The 25,680-nt window shown below is 57.4% G+C and overlaps 1 protein-coding gene across 7 annotated transcripts in view; it reads right to left on the bottom strand.

Annotated features, from left to right (window-relative positions):
- Nucleotides 1-1,229: 1,229 nt before the first annotated feature.
- The window catches only part of INAVA (innate immunity activator), a 39,143-nt gene continuing 14,692 nt past the window's right edge, over nucleotides 1,230-25,680 (bottom strand). For 2 of the 7 annotated variants that reach the window (XM_039533247.1, XM_039533248.1), the window contains exons 2-9: nucleotides 16,738-16,877; nucleotides 13,900-14,024; nucleotides 13,041-13,163; nucleotides 11,258-11,480; nucleotides 9,421-9,474; nucleotides 8,913-9,168; nucleotides 7,880-8,059; nucleotides 5,309-6,795 (exon numbers count right to left, since the gene is read on the bottom strand). In XM_039533247.1, coding sequence (XP_039389181.1) covers nucleotides 5,958-6,795; nucleotides 7,880-8,059; nucleotides 8,913-9,168; nucleotides 9,421-9,474; nucleotides 11,258-11,480; nucleotides 13,041-13,163; nucleotides 13,900-14,024; nucleotides 16,738-16,792 — 1,854 coding nt within the window. In that variant the 5' untranslated portion in view covers nucleotides 16,793-16,877 and the 3' untranslated portion in view covers nucleotides 5,309-5,957. Of the gene's footprint in view, nucleotides 4,207-5,308; nucleotides 6,796-7,879; nucleotides 8,060-8,912; nucleotides 9,169-9,420; nucleotides 9,475-11,257; nucleotides 11,481-13,040; nucleotides 13,164-13,899; nucleotides 14,025-16,733; nucleotides 16,878-23,691; nucleotides 23,757-25,680 lie in introns of those variants that run through there. The other 5 variants (XM_039533252.1, XM_039533249.1, XM_039533250.1 and 2 more) reach the window with 5 other exon arrangements.

Genomic DNA, 25,680 nt, shown 5'->3' with positions numbered 1-25,680 from the left:
CAGTAATGCACAACTCCCATCCTCCCCCAAGCGCCCCGAAGCCTGCCCGGCCCGCTTCTGCCTCTCTTAGCAGCACAGTGTGGAAAATGGACCATTTCCCACTTTGGGTTTTTGTATTTGTGGCCGGGGTCCTACCTCCTGCGCTCACTTCTTGGGGGTTGGGACCCCCCGAGGTTCACAAACAGGCTCAGTATTGCCAACCACAAGGATCACAAATCCTGGGGCAGGCCTCAATGATCATGAGGGTTTTTAAAGATCCTATTGTGCTTTTTGTCTGTCTTTTGATTTAACCCGTCCCTCCCCACACGTGGGTGGCCCTCAGCGCTGCCAGCACTCCCACATTTAAGCAGGGCTCAGGGATTTGGGCCTCTGCTGCAGGAAGGCTCCTTCCCACAGCCACCTTCCCCTGCCTAGCAACTAATTCTGCCCTCCAACCTCCCAAACAATCCTGTTCCCACTTAACTCAGCCCCAGCCTGGATCTGCCCAGCTCCCACCTAGTCCTCATTACTCCAGCCTCACCTCTGCTCCTCCTGGGCCTCTTCAGCCCCCTTCCCTCCAGGCAATGGTTGAGGAGGGTGGAGATGCACTGTCCCATCCCTGTTGATGACAGGAAGAGGAGGGAGTGGAGCCCTCTGGGCTGCCGGGCTTTGTGGTCCCTCCTCCCCCATCCCCTCCTGTGAGAACAGTTTTGGGTTGCTAAGGGGCTGGGGAAGGAGAGCTCTGATTGGCTGCTCTGCCCCACGAGGCGGGCAGTTAGGGCAGGCAGCCAGTCAGAGGGCTCAAATTTGCTGACAGGCTTGAGCTTCTGGCTCCTCATCAAAATCTCATAATTCGGCAACATTGGTTGCGCCGGGCCCCACGATATTCTGGTGCTGTCACAGGGGATCCTGAGGTGGAAAAGGTTGAGAACTCATTGCTCTGGCTGGTCCCTGGGGAACTAAGGATTAACCTCCCCCAGCTCTATTCACTGCCCAGCGATGCTGTTGTCTCCTGACAAACACCTCCCCCGGCTCCATTCACTTTGGCACAGGCATCTGACTGACGGTCACAGTGGGGTCTCTCTGCTGGCTCATCCTATCAGCCCACCCCACAAAGCACTCTGCAGCGGTAACAAGCCAGTGCCAGCAGCCTTGGCTGACAGCACAACACTTTCCCCACGAAATTCACGAGACCTAGGGGGGCCCAGCGTCTCAAAAATGAAGTCTCACATACCAAAAGGGACCCCAAGTAACAGCATTTATTAAAGAAGAGAGCTTGGAATAAATCCAGACAACCTGAGCCCTCACTGTTCGATACAAACCCATAGGGTGGGGACCCAATACTGTACATTATTGCAAATAAGTTAATATAAAGAAATGGTGCCACAGATGGTGTATCTAAACTCAGTCGGCTACCGTAATTAGTGGGTTAATTTCTCGGCCTAACACAGAAAGACGCCTGGGCAATTATAAATGCCAGAGTAGTGAGCAATAGGGGGCTGCTGCAGGGACCAGGGAGACAGCAGGACAAGGGGGTTCATGGATGATCTGGAGGGTAAGGCACTTGGAGACATGGGGGGGTCAGGTCCTGGCTGGCCACAGGCTCCCTGTGCAAAACACTGGGCTAGACTCACAAAGGGGATTCATACTCAGCAATGCCCGGTGAAGTTTGGTGCCCTCATGCCTGGCAGAATCCCCAGCCCTGGGTTAAGTGCCCAGGCTCCCTGGACATTGGTGTGTGGGGAACCCCCTATGCCTGTCTGAGCCCTGCCCCCAAAGGGAATCACTCACGCTGATCAGCAGTCACAGCTGTGAACCTGTTCTTGCTGTGCAAGCCTAAGGCAGGTCCATCCCGTCTTGGCGAACACCTCCAGCGCCGGTGATGCTCCCCCTGGCGTGCAGAGCCCTGCCCGCTCCATGGGCAGCTAGTCTTGCCCTGCCCAGGTGAGCACCCCAGGGGTGCTCTGTGACCCTTCGCTTCCAGTCGCCCCTCTCGGAATGGCTCCGTTGTATGGCAAATAAAGGCTTGTTAGAGCGAGTGTGACTCTATAACCAGGGGCCACTCCTGCTCCACACCAGGCAGAGCGGGGCACTGAAGCTGGCTCTCCCGCAGCTGGGGGGAGGCTCTATGCACTGGGGCACCCAGAGCCCACTGCCTGAGCTGTGTTGGGCCGGACCCACTCCATTCGAGGTCTCGGAGCCAGGCAGCGGCATGGGGCTTAGGCACTGAGCAGCTCAGCCACTCAGGTGGCCTGGCATGTGGCCACCAGCAGAGTTTTAGGCAGCTCCTGGAGCGAGGATCTAATTTTTGCACTCGGATGCCTAAACTCCACAGAGGGATATCGTGCTTAGTCTCTTTGGCTTCAATTCCCGCCCTGTACAATGGTGCTGGTACCTGCCGGGGGCACTGCCAAGCACCCAGATACTGCAGTGGGAAGGGCCTGTAAGAACCTGGGCAGCCAATGTTCAGGGCGCCCCAGGTGGCTGAAGCAGGAGGAAGTCGCTGGGGCATGTTTGTACAGGAAGCATTTGGCACATCCTGGTAAACGGCGTGTGGGAAAAGCCAGGTGCCTGGACCCAGATGCCTCAAAGGAAGCAAATGCCGGTTCTGTGTTCGACTGCAGAAGAAAACTCGCCCTCTCATCTCCAGCACCACGCCAAGCGCACAAGCAAAGGCAGCAAATAGTTGGGTCACTCAAGGACTTGGCAACTCCAGTACAACTTCAGAGTTATGAGCTGAGCAGACACCTCATTCGGAACCAGAAGTATGAACCAGGCAGCAGCAGACACACAAGGGAAAAAAGGCCAAAACAGCACAATCCTGTGTTAAATGTAAACTACTAAAAAAATCAAGGGAACGTTTAAAAAAACTGATAAGGTACAAAAACTGTTTCTGTGCTTGTTTCATTTAAATTAAGATGGTTAAAAGCAGCATTTTTCTTCTGCACAATAAAGTTTCAAAGCTGTATTAAGTCAAGGTTCAATTGTAAACTTTTGAAGGAACCAGAATGTTATGTTCAGAGTTACGACCATTACAGAGTTACGAACAACCTCCATTCCCAAAGTGTTTGGAAATCTGAGGTTCTACTGTATTATGATTCCTTGGCCAATGCTCTGTTCACCTCTCCCGGCTGGGCTTGGGGGTCGATTGTTGTGGTGGGCGTTGGAGGCAGGGTTTGAACCCACAGTCTACCACTGACTCCTTGTAGGACTTTGCCCAGTCACTCATTCTGACCAATGCCCGGTGTGTACAGTGGGGTGGTATTCCCCAGGCTTCAAGCCACAAGGTCTTAGAAGGCTGGAGCCAGGTAAGTACAATTGTAAACTGCGCCTCCTGCTGGCACAGCTGGGCAGATGGCCTCCTTTGACTTCTCTCTTCAATACAACTGAAGAGAAGGCTCTAAAGCCTAGAAAGGGGCAAGGCACGTACCTGTGAGAGAGGTGCAGTGGTTTATGGGTCTGCACAAGACTAGCAGCTAATCAAATCCTCCCATTCCCCAACTGCCCAAACACTGTGATCGTGACAGCCCTTGCTGCATTCTCCAGGAATGTGCCATTTGCACCGAGGTGGTGGGTGCTCGGCAACCCAGCAGCTTCTGTGCTGAATCAACAAGAGGGTAATTCCCTGGCACTTGACTGAACCATGACACATAACACATGATCCTGCAGGTGTCTCTCTATTAGCAAAGTACCATCACCCCAGCAGCTGCTGGCATGATCACAAGGCAACTGCTGCTCTTCTTATCAGCTGTATGACACCTGTGAAGCAAGGACGTCTGTCCCTTGGTGAATATCCAGCAGCCGAACCAGCCGGGCCCCCTCCTCTGCTGCAGCCCACACAAACCCACAGGCAGACAGACAGGGGAGTTCTTGGGGGAGGAGGCACCCCACAGTCCAAAGAGAAACGCCTGAGAAGGTGACAACGCCAGAACAAATCCAGTCCTTACAAACGGCAGTGTCCAAATAATATGGTCAGGACTGGTGCACCCGGAGTCCTGCCCCATTGCTAGCCCCTCCAGGGCAACCAGTTGGCTTCCTGAGTAAGTCCCCGTGCCCAGGCTCACTGCTGCCTCTTCTCACCAGCTGGGCATGTGGCTCTCTTGGCGAGGGCTTGGCAGCAGGCCCAGGCCAGCTCTAGACCTGAGTGATGACCTCCCCGTTCTCTGGCACGTAGACCTGCACAGGAGCTCCCTCGGGGGACCGCTTCAGGATGTGGATCTGACACACCTGCATGGGGGTGAAGGAAAGAGCCTGTCAGGGCAGCCATCCCAGCCAGCAATCCAAGAGCGTGACAACGGCCAGCCTGTCCCGGCCGCTCACACCCCCAGGGGGTCGGCACTATTCCTCACCGCACACAGGGAGCACAGGCCCATGGGAACCCCGGTCTCCTGGGGGTGCCCAGGCCCCTGCCCCCAACACAGAGCACCCTGTTTTGACATGGGCTTACAGCAGCTGCAGGCCTGGCCTTTGGTGCATGGGTGGGGAGGGGCTGGGTGTGCATGGAGTTACCCCAGGGATTCCTTGGCCCCCTTGCTAGGCTCATGGGTGACGTGACTCCTCATGCTACCCACCCTGGGGTGCTTGCAGGAGGGTGTGGTGTGCAGGGCTGTGCTCCCCCAGGAGGCGCTCCCAGGGGCGAGGACGGCTGCCGGGCTGTGCGTCACTGCAGAGATCAGCTCTCTGGTTCCTTGCAGGGGCAGTGATGGGAGGAATCCAGGCACAAGCCCCAGCCTGCCTGGCGTGGGCTGCTGCCCTCTGCTACAGGCGGGGAGCTGCCCAGGCAGGAGAACGGCCGTAGCTCAGGGGAGGGCCTGTTGGACAAGTGTTGCCAGTACCACAGCCCAGTGGGATAAACCTGAGCTCGCTACGCAGGCTCTCCAGCCCCTTCCGGCACTGAGTGTGCTTGCCAAGGGCCTGGGCTTCCCAGAATGCACTGCCACCGGCAGTGTGCCTTGCTCTGCCCGGGGAACCCCTCTGCAAGGCCTCTCTGCAGCTGCCAGCGGGAGTAACTCGGGGCAGGCTGCCAGTGGCTCTTGGGAGCTGGATGGGACCAGCAGCACATTCAACCGGCCATGGGAAAGCAGCAAGTGGGCAAGATTTGAACTCGGAGGCTTTCCAGTGCATTGCCAGCCCCGGGGCCAACCCGCACGGACCTGGAGCGTGCCGGGGAGGGGCTGGTCCCACTCGCTTCTGGGGGTCATGTGGCACGGGGAAGGGGCGGGTTCAAACATTAATAAACTCCATTCCCCACCTGACTAGGCACGCTAAGACTATTCAGATACTATTACATTAACCTCAGAGAGTGAGAGCAGGGCCCCAGCTGGTGTCAAAGGCCGTAGCTCCAGTGGCATCAGCAGGGCCAGCTCCCCAGCTGGTGTCAATCGGCACTGTCCCACTGGCGTTGGTGATGCTGATTTACACCAGCAAGGGCCTGGCCCGCCGGCTATGGTGCTGCCATTTTACATGCCACGTGTTACCCACACTGGGCTAAGTGTGGCTGTTCTGTGAGGATCGTTTTACTCCCTGGCTGATACCTTTGCAGAAGCCCAGCATGAGGGAGCTGCTGATGGACGGTGCTGGGCCCCTGGCGTGGGCCTGCCCGGAGCAGCAGTGACCGAACACTGTCACAAGCCGAGAGCTGCTGGGGGCCCAAATGCTGGATTTTTGGGGTGTCCAAGCTGGCAGGAGCTGCCCTCGCTGAGAGGGAATCGCTGGGGACTCCCACAGAACGGGCCCTTCCAGCAAAGCCCTCACTCCCGACCCACAACCTCTGCAATCCCAGCCCTGGGCTCCCCTCACACCCTGCTCTGCCGATGGGGTTTGTGTGAGGTGGGGAATGATCCATCCTAGGACAGTGTATGACCCAGGACACAACTGAACCTAGGCCTGTGAAGGAGAAAACATGGTACATTCCTTTGCCAGCTCGCCCTTACTGGGCACTGAGAAGTGATGCTCAGTAAGGGGCCTCCCAGCTGCTCCTAGTGCCCCAGGCCATAGAGAGTTGAACGCGGAGAGCTGTGCAGTGGTTCCCTTCCCCAGCACTTTCCCGGGACAGCAGCACCTCCTGCCCTGGCTCTCACTCTCCGCCCCGTGCCGGGTGCTAGCCCTACCTGAGCCTGCTGCCCAGCGGAGCGCGAGGCGTACAGCTCCCTGCCCGGCGTGTTCCGCACGCGGAAAGCCCCCTGCCTGTCCAGCGAGTGGGGCCGCAAGTTCCGCAGCTTAGTGCGCTCGTGCCATGACTTCAGCTCCTCCGACACGGCCGACTTGGCGAGGGCCCTGCCGCTGCCCGGGGCGTAATCCTTGAGGGACGGGGTGCGCATGAGCCGGCTGGGGGCCGGGCCCAGCCAGTGGCAGCGCAGCTGCACTAGGTCCTGCTCGTAGGGGAACGGAGATGGGCTGCCAGCCCGCAGGGAGGGGTAGCCCCGGCAGAGCTCCCGCCCAGCCACATACTCCACAGCCGGGAAGTAACTGGGAGGCAGCAGCCGCTTCTGAGGGGTCTGGTAATAGTACGCTGCCTCGGGCCCTGCAGAACGTGGGCCCCTCAACACCGGCGAGGGCTGCTCCATGGATGGCGGGGGCACCGGCCTCAGGAAGGAGATGTCAGGGCTGCTGCTGCCGGGCGACGGGGCATACGTGACGCTGGAGACATCCGAGTTGCTGTCCTCAGAACTGGAGTGGTAGATGGAGTGGGAGGCCAGGCCAGGTTTGGATGGAGGGAAGCAGTAGTTGGGGACGGTGACCGTGTAGTAGGTGGGGCGTCGTCTTGGCAGCACGCTCCTCCCCCGGGGCTCCGCTCGGTCCCGGGACACATCCACCCTGGAGGCAGAAGGAAGCTATTTAGGGGTGTTCTAGCACCAGGGGCGAGTGAAGGAATGTCCTGGCCCGGACCCAAACTTCAGGCTGAGAGGAGCACTCTCAGAAATCCAAAGCACCGTGTACAAGCAGGAAATGTACAGACACACCAGCACTGCCCCCAGACCTCAGTGGAGAATACACCCAAAATCCTTCCAGATGCCCTTAACCCTGCCCACCCCGAGCTCCGCCCACCCCCTTAGCTCTGCCTAAATTCTTAACCCTGCCCACCACCTTAATCCTCCCCACCCCTTAGCCCCACTCACCCTCCTAACCCTGCCCACCCCTTAGCTCCACCCACCACCTTAGCTGACCCCCACTTCCACCTCCATATCCCCACTAACCAACACTAAACGAGGACATTAATAACATATAAAGAAATCAACCCCCTCCCCCCAGCAGAATTTTGACCTTGAGAAGGGAGCAGAGCCAGAGGCTCCATGGAGTCCACTAGAGACTTGGCTCTTGCTAGTGATTTTATGTGGCAGGCACCACAGTGATGGGCGTCAGGGTCAATGCTAAGGTAGCTAGCTAGGAGTTGGTTCTGCTAGAGTGAGGGCAGCTCAGAATGGATGCGCTAATTGGGTTTCACATCCCTGCTTTGCACTCAGGGGAAAACAAATCAGTAGCACCAAAATCAGAAGCTCCCCAAGAGCAGTCCCTCCCTTGCTGCTCCCATCTCCTCTCATTTGTCTCCCTTCTGGGGGTCCCATCTCACACCCACATTCTGTGTTTATCCCTCACTCCTTATTTCCTACCAGCACTGCCTGGAGGCCTCAACCGCTATTATCTGTGCTGCACAGAGACAGCCCTGCCCCAAAGAGCTCACAGGCCAAACAGAGAATGGGTGCGAGGGGAAACTGAGGCCTGGGGCAGGGACGTAACTTGCCTCAGGTCACTCAGCAGGGCAGTGACAGAGGTAGGAACAAAAGCCAGTTCTCCCCCTACAGTGTCATAGCTGCTAGGCCATACAGCTTCTCTTCCTCTCCTGCCCCATCTGAGCCCAGTGCCACCCAGCTGGCAGAGAGAGCCCATTGCTGGGCAGTACCTCATGGACTGGGATTGCCCTCTCCTCGCCTGCATCTCTGGGGTCGGCGGCCCACTGGAGCCAGCCTGCCTCCACAAGGCCAAAGTCTGGATGGGGACAAAGTGGTAGGGGGGCGTCTCAGCTATCCTCTGAGCAGCTGGGCTGCGGGCAGGCACTGGCACGGGTGTCCCGGCTGGGCTGCTGAGGAGAAGCATAGTTAACAGAGACCGGTGCAGGAGAGCTGGAATCCCTCTCCCCATACTGCTATATCTGCATGGCTTCTTCCATCGGAGCAGAGTGGCCCAGGGCCCTGGGGAGACAGGGATCACGCCCAAACCTCTACATCAGCGCCCTGCCCGTACAGCGACTGCCACGCTGCAAGGACCCACAGAGCCCGGGCATGCACCCGCCATCACGCAGAGGCGTGTAGCTTCCCCAAGAGATGCTAGTGCTGTTAGACGCAGGGTCCCGGTTCGACCCCTGCTGCCGGCGACCCACCCAGGGCATCATGTTCCTCAGGGGAGGGAAGGCAGAGCGGGGCAGAAGGGAGAGGAAAAGTGGATGGGAAAGATGATCTCCCGCCCAGTGCCCCAGGGAGGATCAAGCAATGGAAGCTGGGGAGGGCGTGACCTCCAGGGGAGGAGGAGAGACAAGGCCACATGTTAGCCTGTCCAGAGCCCCCGGCAATGGCGCAGAACCCAACCGCTTAGGCCAGGACATGAAAAGCATCAGGCCCGGCTGACATCTGGCCAGGACACTGGGTTCACTCGTCAGGCAGGGGCCCTGGATTTGCAATGGCTTCAGGTCTCTAAACTCTAGCTTCCCGTCCCAGCGGTAGCGCCCCACTGCGAGGTTGGGTCTATGCTGGCTTAGAGGGAAGAGGCCACCTACAGCCCACCAACACTTTCCCCTGAGGCTCTCCTGCCTTACAAGCCAAGTTGTTTCTATGCCTCCTGTGGTCACTGCATCTCTCCAAGGCTATTCCCCCAGCCCCCTGATCAGCAGGGCTCCCCAGAGCGGAGATGGGGCGAGAGGTGCCGCCCATGCTCTGTACCTTGGCAGGCTGCAGGACTCAGCCGAGTGTTTCCTGGGCTTCTCATAGGGCCTATCGAGGCTGGTCTCCTTCCAGGGGCTGTTCTGGATGGGCGAGCGCTCCAGCTCTGGGACTTCGCCCTGTGTGGGTGGCAGCCCCTCACGCTGCTGGGAAGGCGCAGAGCGGGCGGGCAGAGCCGGGGAGCTCTGCGGCGTGCCAGGCTGGATTGGCACCATGAGCTGCTGGGCAGCACAATGATTCGGAGCCTGGATTTCTTCTGAAACAGAACGAGGGGGGTGAAAGCGGTGCAGGAATCGCGGTGTCTGCCCGTCACCTTCCCTCCGGCTCTGCGCTCAGATCCCCCCACAGCCCAGAGCCCAACCCCACAGCAGCCCTGCCTGGCTCACCCCACATCAAATGCTTCTGTCTCCAGGGGAACAGAGCAGATGGGCTCATACCCCTTTTCCAATGTCAGACCCGCATGCCCTGCCCACAGGAAGGGAAAATCCAAACCCTGCTTATGCCTTACCCTCCTCCAGCAGGATGGCATCCGAGAGGGAGCTGTCATCTGAGGTACTCAGCTCTAGGGAAGCAGTGGGGAAAGAGGCAGAGGTGAGGAAGGGCAAAGATGTTCACTGGGCTCGGCCGGGGCCATAACACAGATCCCACTGACTTTCCATGGGGCCCCAGTCAGCACGGATTGTTGGGATTCCAGCAGCACATAGATGCTGCACAAACCCCTAACACAGCCTACAGGAGCGGGACTTGGGTCTCCTGCTGCTTTTCCTGGGCTCCAGGGGGTGTGGTTGACTATATATAGCAACAATAAAACTGTCTGTAGTCCCAAGAGCTCCAACCTCTCAGGGGCCCTCACCTACCACTGCAATGCAGCTGCCTCTGCAGTGGAACGGGTGGGGTTTGCACCATCAAAGGAACATGGGACCTTCCCAGGTGGGATTGAGCTGGTGGAAGCACAGAGCACTCTGGTGCCTGAAGGGTTAACTGGCACCATGCAGGACACATGTTCCTACATGTTTCCCCTCCCGCTCCTCTCTGCTGAGCTGGGCTTAGCAGCTGCTCCTGCAGGTTTCAGCCCCCCTCCCCCATCCCCAGACACGGATCCCCAACACTTTAAGTTGGAGTGACTCAAAACATTTTGTTTTCATTTTAATCAATCATTCTGAAACATTTCATTTCAGTTTCTACTTGTTTCTCTTTTTAAAATCTTTGTTTTGTCTAATGAGCTTAAATTTTGAAACCAAAAGTCTTTTGGAATCGGAAAACTGGAATTTTTTATCTTGAAAATATCACAACAAACCATTTCAACAATTTTGAAACATTTCCCCCCATGTTTTTCTGAGTCAGGAGATTTGCTGACTCCAAATCGACTCCACAAATGGCTTCACTTGGCACAAATCAGCACTTCTGGATGAACACATGCTCTGTGGAAACCCTTCCTGCACTGCCCGCCACAGCCCGGGGTGGGGGTGGGGTGCAGCGGGAGCTCTGGGAGGGGATACACAGGACGCGTAGGAGATTGAGAAACGGAGCCCAGGAAGGAAAGTGAAGCCAGAGTGGGGCGGGCAGTTCAGGGTGCTGCCCCAGGGATGACCACTCAGGCAACCTGGGCCTGATTCTTCTCCCACTCACACTGGTGTCACGCAGGAGTAACTGCATCTGGTCTGATTCCCCTCTCTCAGGCACTGCTGGAGGAAATCAAAGCCCTGTGCTTTTAGCTGGAAGAGGAAACTACCTGTGGAACAGGTGGCTGCAGGAGCCCCAGGAAAGCTGCAGAACCACCAGCTGTTCTTTGGGGAACTGAGATAAATGTAGCTTCATCTCCTGCTCAAGGGTTTAACTTAATCAACAGGGAAGCCGGGGAGAGCTGAGCTGTGGGCCCTGTCTTCTCCTTCCTCAGCAAGAGCCATTCCCGGACAACTGCAGAGCTGGGAGACTGGCCCCGACGGACCAGTGAGACCCTCCCCAAGTGAATGGAGCTCTTGGGGGCTACAAGAGATCTGCCAGAGTGAGACACTGTAGCAATAACCTACAGGACAGCCATTCTGGGTGATCAGGGCAGTGCTGGCGCTCCCTGAGTCATGGATGTGACACAGTTAACATTGCCAACCCTCGGGGCAGGACATATCCTCACACGGGCTGAGCCACATAGTGCCGGCCCCAGTCATGCCAAGGCTACAAGCAGGGCCCTTTGCTCCTTGGAGCCAAGCAAGCCTGAAGCAGCTGATCTCTGGGAGATCAGTGGGGGCTGTGCCAGGGGCTCCCGCTGGATCATGCCCACTCTCTCTTGCACTAGGCAGGCTGTGATGGAGCAGTAGGCCGAGATCTGGCCCACACACGCAGCTCACCGCCAAGGGCTGTGGTGCTGGCCCTGGGCTCCTGTGTGGCTGTCAAGCGACACTCATTGAGGGCATTCTCCAGCTCCTTCAGCTTCTTCTCCTCCTTCAGCACCATGTTCTTCCGCCGCTTCTTGATGTGCTTGCTGATGTTCTCTTCCCGGTAGAGGCGATGCGTGGCCGCGGCAATCTGCAGCTGCAGGGCCAGGTCTCTCTCCAGCGTGCTCAGGGGGTCCTAGGTGGGAAGGGAACACAAGCCATGGAACGGAGCAGGGGAGCTGCCCTCCGCCACAGGGCACTTGGGGCTAGGAGGAACCACATCCAGCTAGGCCTTTGCTCAGGGGAAACCTCAGCCTTCGGAAGAAGAGCAGGGCCTGGCTACGTGGACCCAGCAGAGGCAGCCTGGGACCCCAGCTCCTTGTGAGGCGCTGATCACAGAGAGTTTGTGCAGACAAGCCGGCAGGATGTGTCTGAGGTACTGACCTGGCCCCACTACTACAGTAACTGAGCGCTCCCAGTCTCATGCACACTACGGAAGAGGGGCTCAGGGCCCAGCTTCCCAGGCACTTCAAGGAGCTATGAGGATCCAGGCAAGAGAGACTAAGGGAGTCCAGGACAGAGCAGGGATTTGAACCCAGGTCTCCTATGTCCTATGTCGATGCCCTGACCACTGGGCCAGGCTTCCTCTCAAAGGGGCCCTTCTGCCTTAACACCTTGGGATGGTCTCTGAGCTGTCTTCAGCCTTGTCTGTTCCATTGTGAACCACATCTGGGGCTGGAGGCATCGCTGGACAGATCAGAATCCACCCTGGCCCCAGGGAAGTCCAGATCCCGAGCACACCCCCGGCTAGTGCCCCCCAAGGCAGCCATACGGAGTCTGAGCTGGTTCCCCGCCCTGCGCTCTGCCCCCATGGGCCCACAGGGCTGGGAGCACTGCACATGAGGGACACTCAGCCCCAGCTAGCAGGGAGTCCCAGGAATGATTCAGGCTCTGGAGAGAGCTCCACCTGCCCCCAGTGGGGGGGGGGGGGGCGGCTGCACACTGGGCTCCTGGCTCCCTAAGGCAGATGCTGAACAGGCTGGTTCCCAAGATTGGAGTCAGGTGAGAGGAAATGTGCTCCCACCTCTCCCTCCCCGGACAGGGAGCAGCTCCCCACCCCCCAGCACCGCCCTGGGCACTGGGTCATTATCTCAGGGCGTGGGCTGGCAGAGGAGGCCGAGGTAGAGGTACCAGAAGGTAGAGAGTTTGGAATGTTAACGAACTCTTGAACAAATCAAGCATCAATGGACTCTGCCCCTTTAATGCCTTTTCCCCTCCCCCTCCCTGCTGGCCTGAGCATCAAAACCTCAGCACCTCTGGGCTTCCTCACAAGAACTGGGACATCTCAGTGCCGGGCTCTCCTCCCTTGGCGATGGCCAGGGACAGACAGAGACGGCTGGGACAGGCATCTGGGTCATTTTCAGTACCGATGGAATGGGGCAGCCTGGAGACTCTGTTGATCTACTGGGCAGGTCTGGCATGGGCATCTGTCACCTCACCGCTGCCTCCTCCTGACCCAGAAGGGCCTCCTCACTCTTTGGCCTCCGCATTGAGAAAGCCAGCAAGCAGCCAGGGGCAGTTCCTGTGCTGTGGACCGACCGAGCAGAGCCCACCAGACAGGGCCTGTGGGGGTGCTGGGGACTGTGGAACTGTTCTGAGACCCTCCAAACTCATTTCACACAAGCCACCATGCAGTGGTGGCTGTGACCCATCTGTGCCCTGCCTAACACCAGGGAGAGATCCCCGGGCTCCTTACCGCTCCTCGCGAGATTATTGTCTTCTCGTCCAGTCTGAATGCGGTGCCGATCCTCCGCCGCACCTTGGGGGGCCTGTCCCCCTGCTTCAGGGGGTACTCCTGTGGCAGCATGCCCGTGAGCTCCTGGGGGAGGGCAGGGACAGACATCAGCCTCCAGGGCAGCACAGGGCATCACCAGGGGAAGAAGGGATCACACACAGCATGTCTTTTCCACCAGAGATGGGTGAGGCACCGGGGCGCACTAGGGAGCATGTCCTGCGTAGGAGTGTGCCCCACCTTAACATGCATGTGGCACGGGGGGAGTGATGCCCTGGAGGAGCAGGCCCTGGAGGAGCGGGCACTGCAGCCAACACGCATGTGGCCCTGGCACGTTGTTACCTTTCCACTAACTGACTGGCACTGCCATGTATTGCCAGTCCTCCTGGGATAGCCCAGACACCACAGCAGCTATGGGCCCAAGCTAATCCCTCAATGCCAGGGCTAGGGTTTGCCTCAGCCATCTGGCCTGGCCATGGCAGCCTGCGATCAAGGCCCGGGGGTTGCCAGCCCTCCAGGAATGGCCTGGAGTCTCCAGGAATTAATATTAATCTTTAATTAAAGATAATGTCTTGTGATGAAACCTCCAGAAATATGTCTGACCAAAACTGGCAGCCCTAGGTAGAAGCCGAGGCTTTGGGCTGGCTGGGGAGCCCCCTCCGCCACACGCAGGGATTCCCGAGTTCCAGGAAAGCCACCAGGTTCCTCTCCGAATGAGAGGTGGCCGAACAATCTCCATCCAGCCAACCCGCTGCCAGGCCCAGCCCACGAGATCCCCCCAGCGACCACGCCCATGTCCCCAGCCAGGCCCAGGGCTCCTTACCGCCTCGCGCAGACACAGCTTCCTCAGCTCCGCCAGACAGGCCTCCAGCCGCGCTGCCAGCTCCTGCTGCTGCTTGCGCACTGCCTGGGTCAGGTCCTTCAGTGGAGACACAGGGCTGTCCGGGCCTGCAGGGGATGAGACCAGGAGTCCCGATTCAGCAGCCAGCGGGGAGACGCAGGGCTGGCCCTGAGCACAGACTGGGGCCACTTGAGGCCTTGGGTTCTAAGGTACCTGGGGCTTGAGCACCATATCTTATGCCATCTCTGCAGCCCATCCCCTTCCCCACCCCACTCTGAACTGGTTTCTCCCTCTGCTGGCTGGAGCCCCTTCATTCACACCGGCCACCTTGGCTGGGGGCACTGCCCCTTTCCAGTATGAGAGTGGCAGCCTCCGTGCCATGCGCAGGGCTGGGCACCAGGAAATCCATGGCTCTACTCCAGTCACCAACAGTGACTCCCCTGTGGCCTCGGACAAGTCACTGCCCCACTCTGTGCCTCAGTTTCCCCTTCTGAATAACAGCACAAACCAACCTGCTGCTGGAGTCGCTGTGAAGATTTAACTAAACAAGTGGATTCACTGCATGGTGTTATGCTACTCTCTACAGCTGGTGGCTCAAGAGCATCCCAGGATGCTAGTCCCTGTGCCAAAAAAGAGCCCAGAGATGGCCTTGCCCCACAGAGATCCCCATCTCGGCCCAGTCCAGAGGGATCGAGTGTGCTCAGGTTCTGCTCACTTCACGTTAGCAGCTGGGAGGTGTTGGCCGATCTGGCTGCCGAGCCCACCAGTGTCACTGACCTTGCTGAGGAATTACTCAGGGGTCTGGAATTTCCCATCTAAATGGGTTTTTTCGATGCAAGATGCACTAACTGCCAAATTGAAATTTTCTGCAGGAAAAATTTCAATTTTGCTAAAACATGTTGATTTTCTATTGGGAAAATCCAAATGGGAGCTTCGGGTCTGGGCTGGAGCAGCCCAGCAGCGAGGCTCTGGTTTGTCAAACCCAGGTTTCATTCCGAGTCAGTTTTACACTAATCTGTCCACCAGCACTCGTGCCCCCCCCGCCGTCCTCTAGGGACTGGGCTCCTGGCTAGACTACATCTCCCATGATTCACTGCGGTCACCATGTAGTTAACCAAGGCAGTGCATCATGGAAGTCATGTGACCATAATCTTTTGATTTTTCTGCCCAATTTGGATAAAAATAATTTAGAAATATCAGAATTTTCCATGGGACAGAAATTCCAATTTCTGTTCTGATATTTCCCACAATGCATCTGAGACTGGTTCCCTGCCCCAGCCTGTCAACCCAGCGCTGCTCCTCATCCTCTGCAGACTGGGGTGGTGCCGCTGCTGGAGGGGCGGCTCCAGGAACCAGGTGACCCTGAGCGCTGATGTTTAATGACGCAGACAGAGCTGCCCTTTGGCCCATCCCCGGAGCCGGAGTGGGGCTGGCACCTAAAACACACTGGTCTGTAGGGCTATCCTAGAGCAGGTATAGCCCATCACAGGGTAAGTGGCACTTCAAAGTACAGGCTGGCCTGCAGGCTCCCAGCCCAGCCTGGAATGTTTCTAGCTGGAGAGTGGGATTAGCTCCTTTCACCTCGCAGGCTGCAGCCAGCTCCAGGTCGCTGTGATCAGATAAAGCAGGGTGAGTGAAAACACTGATGGTTTAATAGACAGCCGGGGCGGAGGTGGGTCCTGGGAGCAGAATGCAAATGGAGGGGCAGGAGAGAGCCATGTCTCCCCTTCACACCAGGACTTCAGCCCAGAATTTCCTACGGCTCAGGACCCACACTTGGGGCTGGATTTTGCAGAGAGCTCAGCACTCCTGGCCTTTTCCGTTCCATGCTGCAGACTTTCCTGAGCTTCCTGGGGCTAAGAAGCTTCCTCTGACACATCTGGTACCAGCCCCTGCCGGAGCTAAGGTCCTGGACCGGGGGCCTGATCCCGAAGACAGTGTCCTTGTAGGCGAATTCAGCTGTAAATCTTAGTGATGGTTACCAAGCCCCGCTCACTGACAGCCCAGGGGATTCCAGGTAAGGTTTCGACCTTCATGGAGCTGGGGACATCCTCACCCCCCCCCCAACCAGCATCTCTAGGTGTGGGGGGCACCTTTAGACTGACTTCAGGAATGACTGGGCATGTAGGGAGCAGGATTTTCAACTGGAAAATCTGAGGGGGTTTGTGACAGTATCAGCTGATTATTTTTGCCAAATAAATGCTGAAAACTGGAAGTTCACAGAAACATTGAAAATTTCACTCATGCCCAGATCTTCAGCCAACCCCTGCTCCTCCAGCCCGGGCTCTCCTCAGACAGGCAGCTCTGCCGGTGCTCCTCAATCCCAACACACAGCCCCTCCGCTATTCCAGCCCGGGGCTTCTCCCCGCACTGCCTACAGTTCCTGACCCCTAGCCCCCTACTAGCCCAGCCCTGAACTGCCCCCCCCCAACACTCAGCTGCTGCCCCTCACTGCCGACCCACAGCCCCTGCAAGCCCAGCCCTGGGTCCCCCCAGCTCTGCCAGTGCCCCTCACTCCCGGCCCGCAGCCCCTGCTAGCCCAGCTCTGCCTATGGTTACAGTTACAGGACGGATGTGTGTGATATACAGGCACTTCAGGGCTCATGTGTCCTGGGCAAATGGCCTCCCCCTGCAGACACAGCTCTCGATGCAGAGAAAACAACCTCAAGACGGCAGCCAGGAGGGGAATCCCCAGAAGAGACACTGATACAACAGCTTTCCCCCACACACCCGCCTTCCTGGGCTCACATTCCAGCACCAGGCCGATGCAGAGGGATGGCACGCAGCCCAGCAGCTGGACTTCCCCTGCCACTCACCCACCTGAGTGCAGCATGATCCCGCTGTCCGAGTCGCTGACGTCCTCTTTACTCTCCATGGGCGGTGGTGGCCCTGGGGGCAGGAACTGTGAGGTGCAGAGACCCACGCCGGAGCTCCTGCGAGTGGGTGACCCTGAGTGGGAACTGGTTAAATAAAAGACAAAGACTCAGAAGTGCTTCACGCACACACCAACACACACACAGAGTTGTGTAAGGCCATCACATAGACACACACAGAGTTGAGTAAAGCCATCACACAGAATTCTTTTTGGAGAGTTGTGTAAGACCATCACACAGTCACAGAGTTGTGTAAGGCCATCGCACAGACACACACACACACACACAGAGTTGTGTAAGGCCATCGCACAGACACACTGGGGCATTAGTTCAGTTGGAACGTTCCTTCTCGTGCCTTATCGCCAAGCTCCCCTCTCTGAGCTGCCCTGCAAGGGGAGCTGGGCCCATGGTGCAGTTTGGCCCTGGGGCGAGGCTTAGGGATTGCCTCAGGCCCAGTTCTCTTTCAAACCCTGCTGGCTCACTTAAAACATTAGCTGCATAGGAAGTTTTGGCCCGAGCTCGATGGTGCCCCAGGCTGTATAGGGGGAGCTGAGGCCAGGAGCTGCTGAGGCCCCCAGAGGGCATCTCAGATGGCACCCCTGGGGACTGGAAGATCATCCTCTTTCCTGCCTCCCCTTCACCCGTCCCTGGCATAGGAAAGCCCTGCGGGCAGCCGGAGTGCGCTGTTCCTCTGGAGCTGTAGGGGGGCACAGGTGCGGGGTGCCCCAGTCACACAGAACGATCCCACTCCATGAGCCAGGGCACGGCCCCCAGCCTGTGAGAGTGGAGCCCTGGGGGCCACCTGTCCCACTCACTGCTGCTCACCCTGCAGCTGTTCTGCTGGTGGCAGAGCCGGTGTTTGTATCCGTCTCCCCACCCCCACCAGCTGAGTCAGCCTGTTACACAAGAACCTGAAAGTCACCCAGAGTTCCTGTCTGGAGCTTATCCTGGGACTGGCGGCTCCCCAGGGGAGGGGCAGAGGGAGCCCACACGGAAAGGGAGCGAATCCCCACACCCTGCATAGCTGTGTCGCTGTGGGTCCCCAGGGCATGCTGCTGGGGTAGACACTCCGCACCAGTGCAAAACACGGCCTGCGCTGGGGTGACTAAAGCAAGCTGGCATAAGCACTAGGGGTTGGCAGCCATCTAACTACACCCCAGGTCCCTGTGTAGATGGAGTGAAAGTGAGGCCACTCTGGGTGGCAGCACTCCAGAGAGCGGGTCCATGGGGCAGGCGGCTGTAACGCATTCGCTCCATTGGCTGGTGTCCCATCCCAGAGGAGGAAGAGCAGCAACCAGCCAGATCCCAGCCAAGTCTGCCAGCCAAGCACTGTACGCAGAGCACCACCACGTTTCGGTTCACAGAGGCCAAGCCCCCCCGCAGTTTCAGATAACGCTGGAATCCCAGCCACCGAGTTTCACTCACAGTTTCAGGTTTCTGAGAGCCGAGCCGCTCACTGTTTGCCTCACTGTGAGTGGAAACCACAAGCCACCAGACTGGCGCTGGCTCCGCGTGCGCCTGCAGACCTGCCCTGATTGATTTAGCCAGTTCTTGTGAACGGAGCGCGGGCAGCTTGAAATCAAGTCAGTTTCCCAAGGGGAGTTACAGGCTGAGCCGCACACCCAGCCAGTGTGGGCACCCAGCCCTGGCAGCAGATGCCCCCAGTGCCATCCTGCTCTAGCCGACAAGTTCTCAGATGTAGCCTCTGAATTTCAGGAGCCTAAATGCTCCCAGTCAGGGCCTGAGGCCAAAGGTGCTGAACACCCGCAGGTCACCCCAGCTGCCTCGCACCCCAAAAATCAGACTCACTGAGTCCCCCATAGTGGAGGCCCCTGAAATCAGTGGCCACTTAGAAAGTTGGGCCCCAAACTATTTGACCGAGTCCCCAAGAGCCCTCTGTGAACCACCCTGCACATGGGCCCCCCGTCGGGAGCTCTCACATGCTGTGCTCTGCCTCTGGAGCTATGCCAGGAACTCAGGTCCAGGCACAACCCCCCGCACAGGCTCAGCAGTGGCCACACGGTGGTGAGGAAACAGGTGAGGCTCTGCAGCCGCTGGCACCAACTCCCCAGAGTGACCTGGCAGAACAGCTGTATGCTGCAAGCCACTCACTCCCGAGAGTCACACAATGGGGAAATTCAGGCCCTGTGCCCTCCCCAGGCGCCCTGCGACTTGGGCCGAGGAGCATGCCTGGGAGCACAGCTCTGGCTCCAGGCTTGCAGGGTCCCTGCAGATCTGCTCTGGCGCCCCCCTCTGGTACAGGCAGAGAAAGCGCTGAGCGTGGTGCGCTGCTGAGCAACAACTGAGGTATGTCTACACTGCAGTGAACACCCGCAGCCGGCCCGGCTCCGCTGACGCGGGCTCGCAGGGCTTGGGCTGGAGACCAGGCCCTAGGACCCCAGCAGCAGGGAGGGTCCCTGAGCCCAAACATCTACACTGCAATTCTACAGCCCCATGGCCCGAGCCTCGCAGCCCCAAGGCAGCTTAGCTGGGCCAGCCACGGGTTCACCACAGTGTAGGCATAACCTGAGAGTTTAGCTCAAATCCCCGTCTGTCTCTGTCCTGTCTCCCGCATCCACCCACTGCTGGACAATGACCCCGCTCTATCCCCTCCATCTCCGCTGAGATGTCTTACCCACCCCGGTCCCGGCTGGCTCCCCAATTCCACCCCTCCCCCTGCTCCCAGCCGGTGCCCCCCCTCTTTCCCCTCCCCCTGCTCCTGGCCACTCCTGGCTGCCCCACTGCTGTGAGGACCCTGAGCTCACTTAGTCGCACCCCCAGGCTCCTGCCTCAGCAGCAAGGGAAGGGCCACGCCTGCTCTCTGCGACAAAGGATTTGCCCTCTGGCCCTGGCAGGTTCAGCCAAAGGAATGGCCAGTTTCTCTGGGCACCGAGCCCAGGTTTTGTTTAACTCTAACATCTGTCAGCTGGAAAACGGGCACGGTACAAAGCTGCCCAGTCTGAGGCCGGCACTGGAGCTGCAGACGTCAGCTTCGCTTTGGGGGGCCTATCCTCTCACTTTAATGGGCTCCTGGAAGGGACCCATCCCCCTCATTTCTGTCTCCCCCCATGACAGAACAAGGAGTAATGGTCTCAAGTTGCAGTGCAGGAGGTGTAGGTTGGATATTAGGAAATACTATTTCACTAGGAGGGTGGTGAAGCACTGGAATGGGTTACCTAGGGAGGTAGTGGAATCTCCTTCCTTAGAGGTTTTTAAGGTCAGGCTTGACAAAGCCCTGGCTGGGATGATTTAGTTGGTGTTGGTCCTGCTTTGAGCAGGGAGTTGGACTAGATGACCTCCTGAGGTCCCTTCCAACCCTGAGATTCTATGATTCTATGTCCTCATCCCCTGAGTTTGGCCTGGTTAGTTGGGAATTCCAGCACAACAATCCAGATTCCACTTGATTTTGCATCCAAACCTCAGCAGCCCCACAAATCCACCTCTGCTCCCTCACAACCAGGTCCCAGGTTCGGGGAGGGAGGGGGGGAGTGAGCCGCACAGCACCCTGGGCGGGAACTGAGCATAAGAACATTCAAACAGCCAGACTAGGTCAGACCAAAGGTCCAGCTAACTCAGTCTCCTGTGCCAGGTGCTTCAGAGGGAGTGAACCATCCTATCATCCACGCCCAGCATCTGGCAGTCAGGTTCAGGGACACCCAGAGTATGGGGTTGTGTCCCTGACCACCCTGGCTAATGGCCACTGATGGACCTATTATCCAGAAACTTATCTAGTTCTTTTTTTTAACCCTGTTATAGTCTTGGCCTTCACAACATCCCCTGGCAAGGAGTTCCACAGGTTGACTGTGAGTTGTGTGAAGAAATACTTGCTTTTGTTTGTTTTAAACCTGCTGCCTATTAATTTCCCCAGATGACCCCTGGTTCTAGTGTTATGTGAAGGAGTAAATAACACTTCCCTGGTCACTTTCTCCACATAAGTCATGATTCTATAGACCTCTATCATATCCCCCCTTAGTCGTCTCTTTTCCAAGCAGAACAATCTTTTTAATCTCTCCTCATACGGAAGCTGTTCCAGACCCCTAACCACTTGTGTTGCCCATCTTTGCACCTTTTCCAATTCCAATACATCTTTTCTGAGATGGGGCGACCACATCTGCACACAGTATTCCAGGTGTGGGCATCCCATGGATTTATATAGAGGCAGTATAATATTTTCTGTCTTATTATCTATCTCTTTCTTAATGGGAAAAACAAGAAACTGGGAAAGCTTCCTGAGGTGTCAGCCATGATTAATTCATGAACAAGAACAGAGCAGAGCCCACGGGATCACCCTGCTGGTTGCATGCCCCTGTCCTGTCCAGGCCAAAGTCTACCTTGCTCCCACCACAGCCGTAACAAATCATAATATTTTCCCTCTCACCCACCTCTTCCTAGCCCCTCCCCTTGTCCTCTGGAAAGTTCACCAGAAATCCGTATTCCGGCCCTTTGGAACCTGGGCTCTTTGCCTCTGTGATTCGTGCGCTGCAGCCCTGCATGTCACTCCATCTGGCACCTGCCTGCCAATGCCAACTGCCACCTCTCCTTCCACTGCCCACGCGAGGATCCCTTTTGGGGATCAGGCTGAGGAGCCCCTGCTGCTGAGGAAACACCTGCCGCTCTCTTTTCACATTGATTCGGCAGCCGTCCTGAGCCAGTGTCTGCAATTCTTTCAGCCTTCTCCAAGCCAGTGCCAGCCTCCCTGCTCTTCCCGCACAAAGGGCCAGCTCCTTACAGGCTGTGTTTGCCCGTCTGACTCTCAAGCTGAACAGCGTGGCCCTCATTCTCTGAAGCATTCAGCGTGCTGGGTGCTGAGCTCCCAGAAAAACTGGACCTGCATATCTCCAAATCGAGAGCCCAAGTGGCTCTGTTGTTGGCACACAGCCATGAATGCCTGGCTTCCACACAGCCCTGTGTTCTCTTTGGAAGGGATGCAGGTTGGTTTGCCAGGGAAGCTGCAAGCAACTTGTGAGTTCCCTCACCCCTGGTGATAGGCAGCAGGGCCAGGGCACGACACCTCCACTCTTGCCCAGGCACAGCCTAAGTCTCCTTCCTGAACCTGCTGGCATCAGGGAAGGGGTTAATTGGGAACAAGTCACAGGAGACGAAGCAGCCGTCTCCTTCCTCATTACTCATGTAGAGCCAGGCAAAGGGTGGCTCAGTGATAAGTCACTGATTGTACATTTTCCCCGGCAGGTCCACGGGGGAGCGGGGTGGGGCAGAGGCAGGTGGGCAAGGGCCAGCAAGGACATGCCTGCACTAGGCTCAGTGGCGAGGGGAGAGGGGGCCAGGTCTCATGTCAGGACACAATGCAGAGTGGTTCCTGCGTGCGCAGCACCTACACGTCACAGCGACGGGTCACCAACTATAGCAGCAGATGGACCCGCGCAGAGCAAAGGCAGCACCACAACAGGCTGATTCTTCAAACATCCCTGGGCTACGAGGCACCCCCAGGCAAATCTGAGAGAAACCTGGACAGGCATTAGCCCGGGTTCCTGTGATTCCTATCTCTACTCAAGGAAAGATCATAATGAATAAACTATAGCTGATCTTATCTAGAGAGGGTCCCATACGAGGAAAGATTAAAGAGGCTAGGACTCTTCAGCTTGGAAAAGAGAAGACTAAGGGGGGATATGATAGAGGTATATAAAATCATGAGTGATGTTGGGAAAGTGGATAAGGAAAAGTTATTTACTTATTCCCATAATACAAGAACTAGGGGTCACCAAATGAAATGAATAGGCAGCAGGTTTAAAACAAATCCAAGGAAGTTCTTCTTCACGCAGTGCACAGTCAACTTGTGGAACTCCTTACCTGAGGAGATTGTGAAGGCTAGGACTATAACAATGTTTAAAAGGGGACTGGATAAATTCATGGTGGCTATGTCCATAAATGGCTATTAGCTAGGATGGGTAAGAATGGTGTCCCTAGCCTCTGTTCGTCAGAGGATGGAGATGGATGGCAGGAGAGAGATCACTTGATTATTGCCTTTTAGGTTCACTCCCTCTGGGGCACCTGGCATTGGCCACTGTCAGTAGACAGATACTGGGCTAGATGGACCTTTGGTCTGACCCGGTATGGCCATTCTTATGTTCTTATGTTTGAATCAGCAGATCTCAAAGTTCTTTACAAAGCAAGTCAGGATCATCATCCCCATTGTACAGATGGGGAAACTGAGGCACAGGGAGCAGTAGTGACTTGCCTGGGTCACCCAGCAGGCCAGTGGAGCCAGGGAAAGAAGACAGGTCTCCTGAGTCCAAGCGCAGTGCTCCATCCACTAGGCCAGTGGTTTTCAAACTTTTTTTTCTGGCGACCCAGTTGAAGAAAATTGTTGATGCCCGCAACCCAATGGAGCTGGGCAGAGGGGTTTGGGGTATGGGCGGGGGCTCTGGGCTGGGGCTGGAGGTTGGGGTGCAGGAGAGGGTCAGGTCTCTGGGCTGGGGGTGCAGGCTGTTGGGTGGGGCCAGAGATGAGAGGTTTGGGGTGCAGGAGGGGGCTCTGGGTTTTGCGGGGGCTCAGCGCTGGGGCAGAGGATTGTACCAGCAAAGAGGGGCCTCCCAGGGCCTGCCATGGAAGCTGCCCTCTCCCTTCCAGAATCTGTAATTAGCACCCTTCAGAGAGGGAAGGGCCAGCCCTACAGTCCTTGAATACAAAGGGCTTGTGGTAAACAAGGAGGCTGCTTTTCCCTTCTCCCTTCCCCCATCTCCCCACAGCCCCAGTGGAACCCAGGGGGCCCCAGCAATGGTCACAGGAAGGAAACTTCTCCCAGGCCACAGACATGAGCTCTGGTACCACAAGCAGGGCTGGCAAATTCCCCCCCCCCCCGCCCCCCGGGTTTCCCTTCCATTCATTCCCCCACCCCAGCTCACCTTTACTGACTCCCAGGAAGGAACAGAGCCGTCCTTACCTGGGGGGCTGCTCTGCCCCGTGCTGGCCCAGAACCCCAGAAGGAAATGGCGTGGAGTTGCCTTTTGATTTTATATCCAACTCGCGGGTTTCTCCCAATCTCCCCACACTCAGTCGACTGGTCCCCTCTGCCAGCCTCTCCCCTCGCTCTGGCTCCACTCCTCTGGCTCTGGCCGTGCCAGGGAAACCAGTGAGTCAGAGAGGAGGGGCAGGTGAGCAACACCTTCCCAGCCCTGCCAGGAGCGGCAGGGCCAGGCATAGAAGCAGCGTGCAAGCGGTACAAGGCGTTCCCGGGGCAGGGAGGAGCAAGCCCTCTTCCAAGAGCGGAGTGAGAAACCTGCACCGCACAAGACGCACAACCAGGGCCCAGCGGCCTGTGCAAACCAGCCAGAGGTTCAGCTGGGGCACTGGCCTGGTCCTTCACACAGCACATCGCCTGCACCCCCGCAGTGCGTGTGGATCCCTCCTACTCCATCTGTAGCACGGATCCCCCTCCCACTGCCCCACAGCAATAGGAGCGGCTCAGGGACTCACGCCCACACACAGCGCTGCGATTGTGCAGGCTCAGCTGGGGTAATCCGAGCTCACCAGCCCACAGCTGCAGGGATGAGGCGGGAGGGAATCCCTGCACACCCAAAGGCAGGCCTGGCCTAACTGGCCAGAGGCACACCAGGGAGCAGTGTCTGTCACAGAGAGATACGGGAACTGAGTGAGCTCTGGGCTGGACCAGCCTGAGTAAACTACATGTCTGATTCCCCTCTCAGCCCCCACCCTGTCTGAGCCCAATTCCCCTCTCACTCCCCCCAGTGTAAACCAGTAGGTGAACTCTGCCTGCCCATGGGATGAGGCCCCACAGGGGAGATGCAGGCAGAGGAAGGCCGATCTTTCCAGTACTGGTGCATCACTCTGAGGTTTAGGGGCTGGATGCCTGGTGCAGGGCAGCAGGGCGCGTGCACAGACGCACCTGGGGAACTTTCACTGCAAAAATGTAGGCAGCAAGTTTTGGCACTGACAGGGCTTGGTGCAGCTGAGCAGAGGTTTTGTGAATCCCAGTGGGGCCTGACTATAGGATTTAGGTGCCTAAAGCGACACTTCACTCCCTCAGGGGCTGGGGGAGTGTGTCCCTGTGAACTGGAAGAAGAGCGGAGTTCTAACCCCAGCTGGGTGACACTGGGAAAGTCATTTCCCCCCTGGGCCTGTCTTCTGCCCTTCGTTTGTCCTCTGTATTTCCATGGGGAGCTGTCAAGGAAGGGGCTCATTCTCATCCCATGGATTTCCAGCCAGGGCTGCCCAGAGGATTCAGGGGGTCTGGGGTCTTCGGCGGCGGGGGGCCCCCGCCGAATTGCCGCCAAAGACCCAGCACTTTGGCGGCGTGTCCCGGGGCGGAAGGACTCCCCTGCCACGGGTCTTCAGGGCACTTCGGCGGCAGGTCCCGGAGCGGAAGGACCCCCCGCCGCCGAATTGCCGCGGAAGATGCTCAGGGGCCCGGGCTCCGCGAGAGTTTTCCAGGGCCCCTGGAGCAAGTGAAGGACCCTGCTTGAGGGGCCCCGAAAAACTTTCGTGGAGGCCTGGGGCAAATTGCCCCACTTCCCCCCCCCCCCCCAGGCCGCCCTGTTTCCAGCTCCCTGCACGATGGGGCCCAGATCTCCATCTAGGCCTTCTGATGCTGCTGCAACACTGAGTTTCCCAGTGAACAGCAATGCTGCACAGGCAGGAGGGGAAGATACAGTAGCCAAGTAAAAGAGCCTTGTTTCAATAGGTGGGATATAATTACTCACGTTGGAGCTTGGCCAGGACTTCATTAATTGTTCTCATTATTTAACATTTGCATATAGTGCTCCAGGTGTGTCTGGCACTCACACAGCAAGGCAAGACCCAGGATGGGCATGTCAAAATGGCCTAAGAGATTTAGGAGATTAAATGTAAAGTAATGCACATTGGAAAAAATAACCCCAACTATACATACAATATGATGGGGGCTAATTTAGCT

This window comes from Mauremys reevesii, linkage group 4, assembly GCF_016161935.1.
Source record: "Mauremys reevesii isolate NIE-2019 linkage group 4, ASM1616193v1, whole genome shotgun sequence".
NCBI classification, from domain to species: domain Eukaryota; kingdom Metazoa; phylum Chordata; order Testudines; family Geoemydidae; genus Mauremys; species Mauremys reevesii.
The sequence above is the reverse complement of the archived record's forward strand: the minus strand, read 5'-3'. Positions and strand labels throughout refer to the sequence as shown.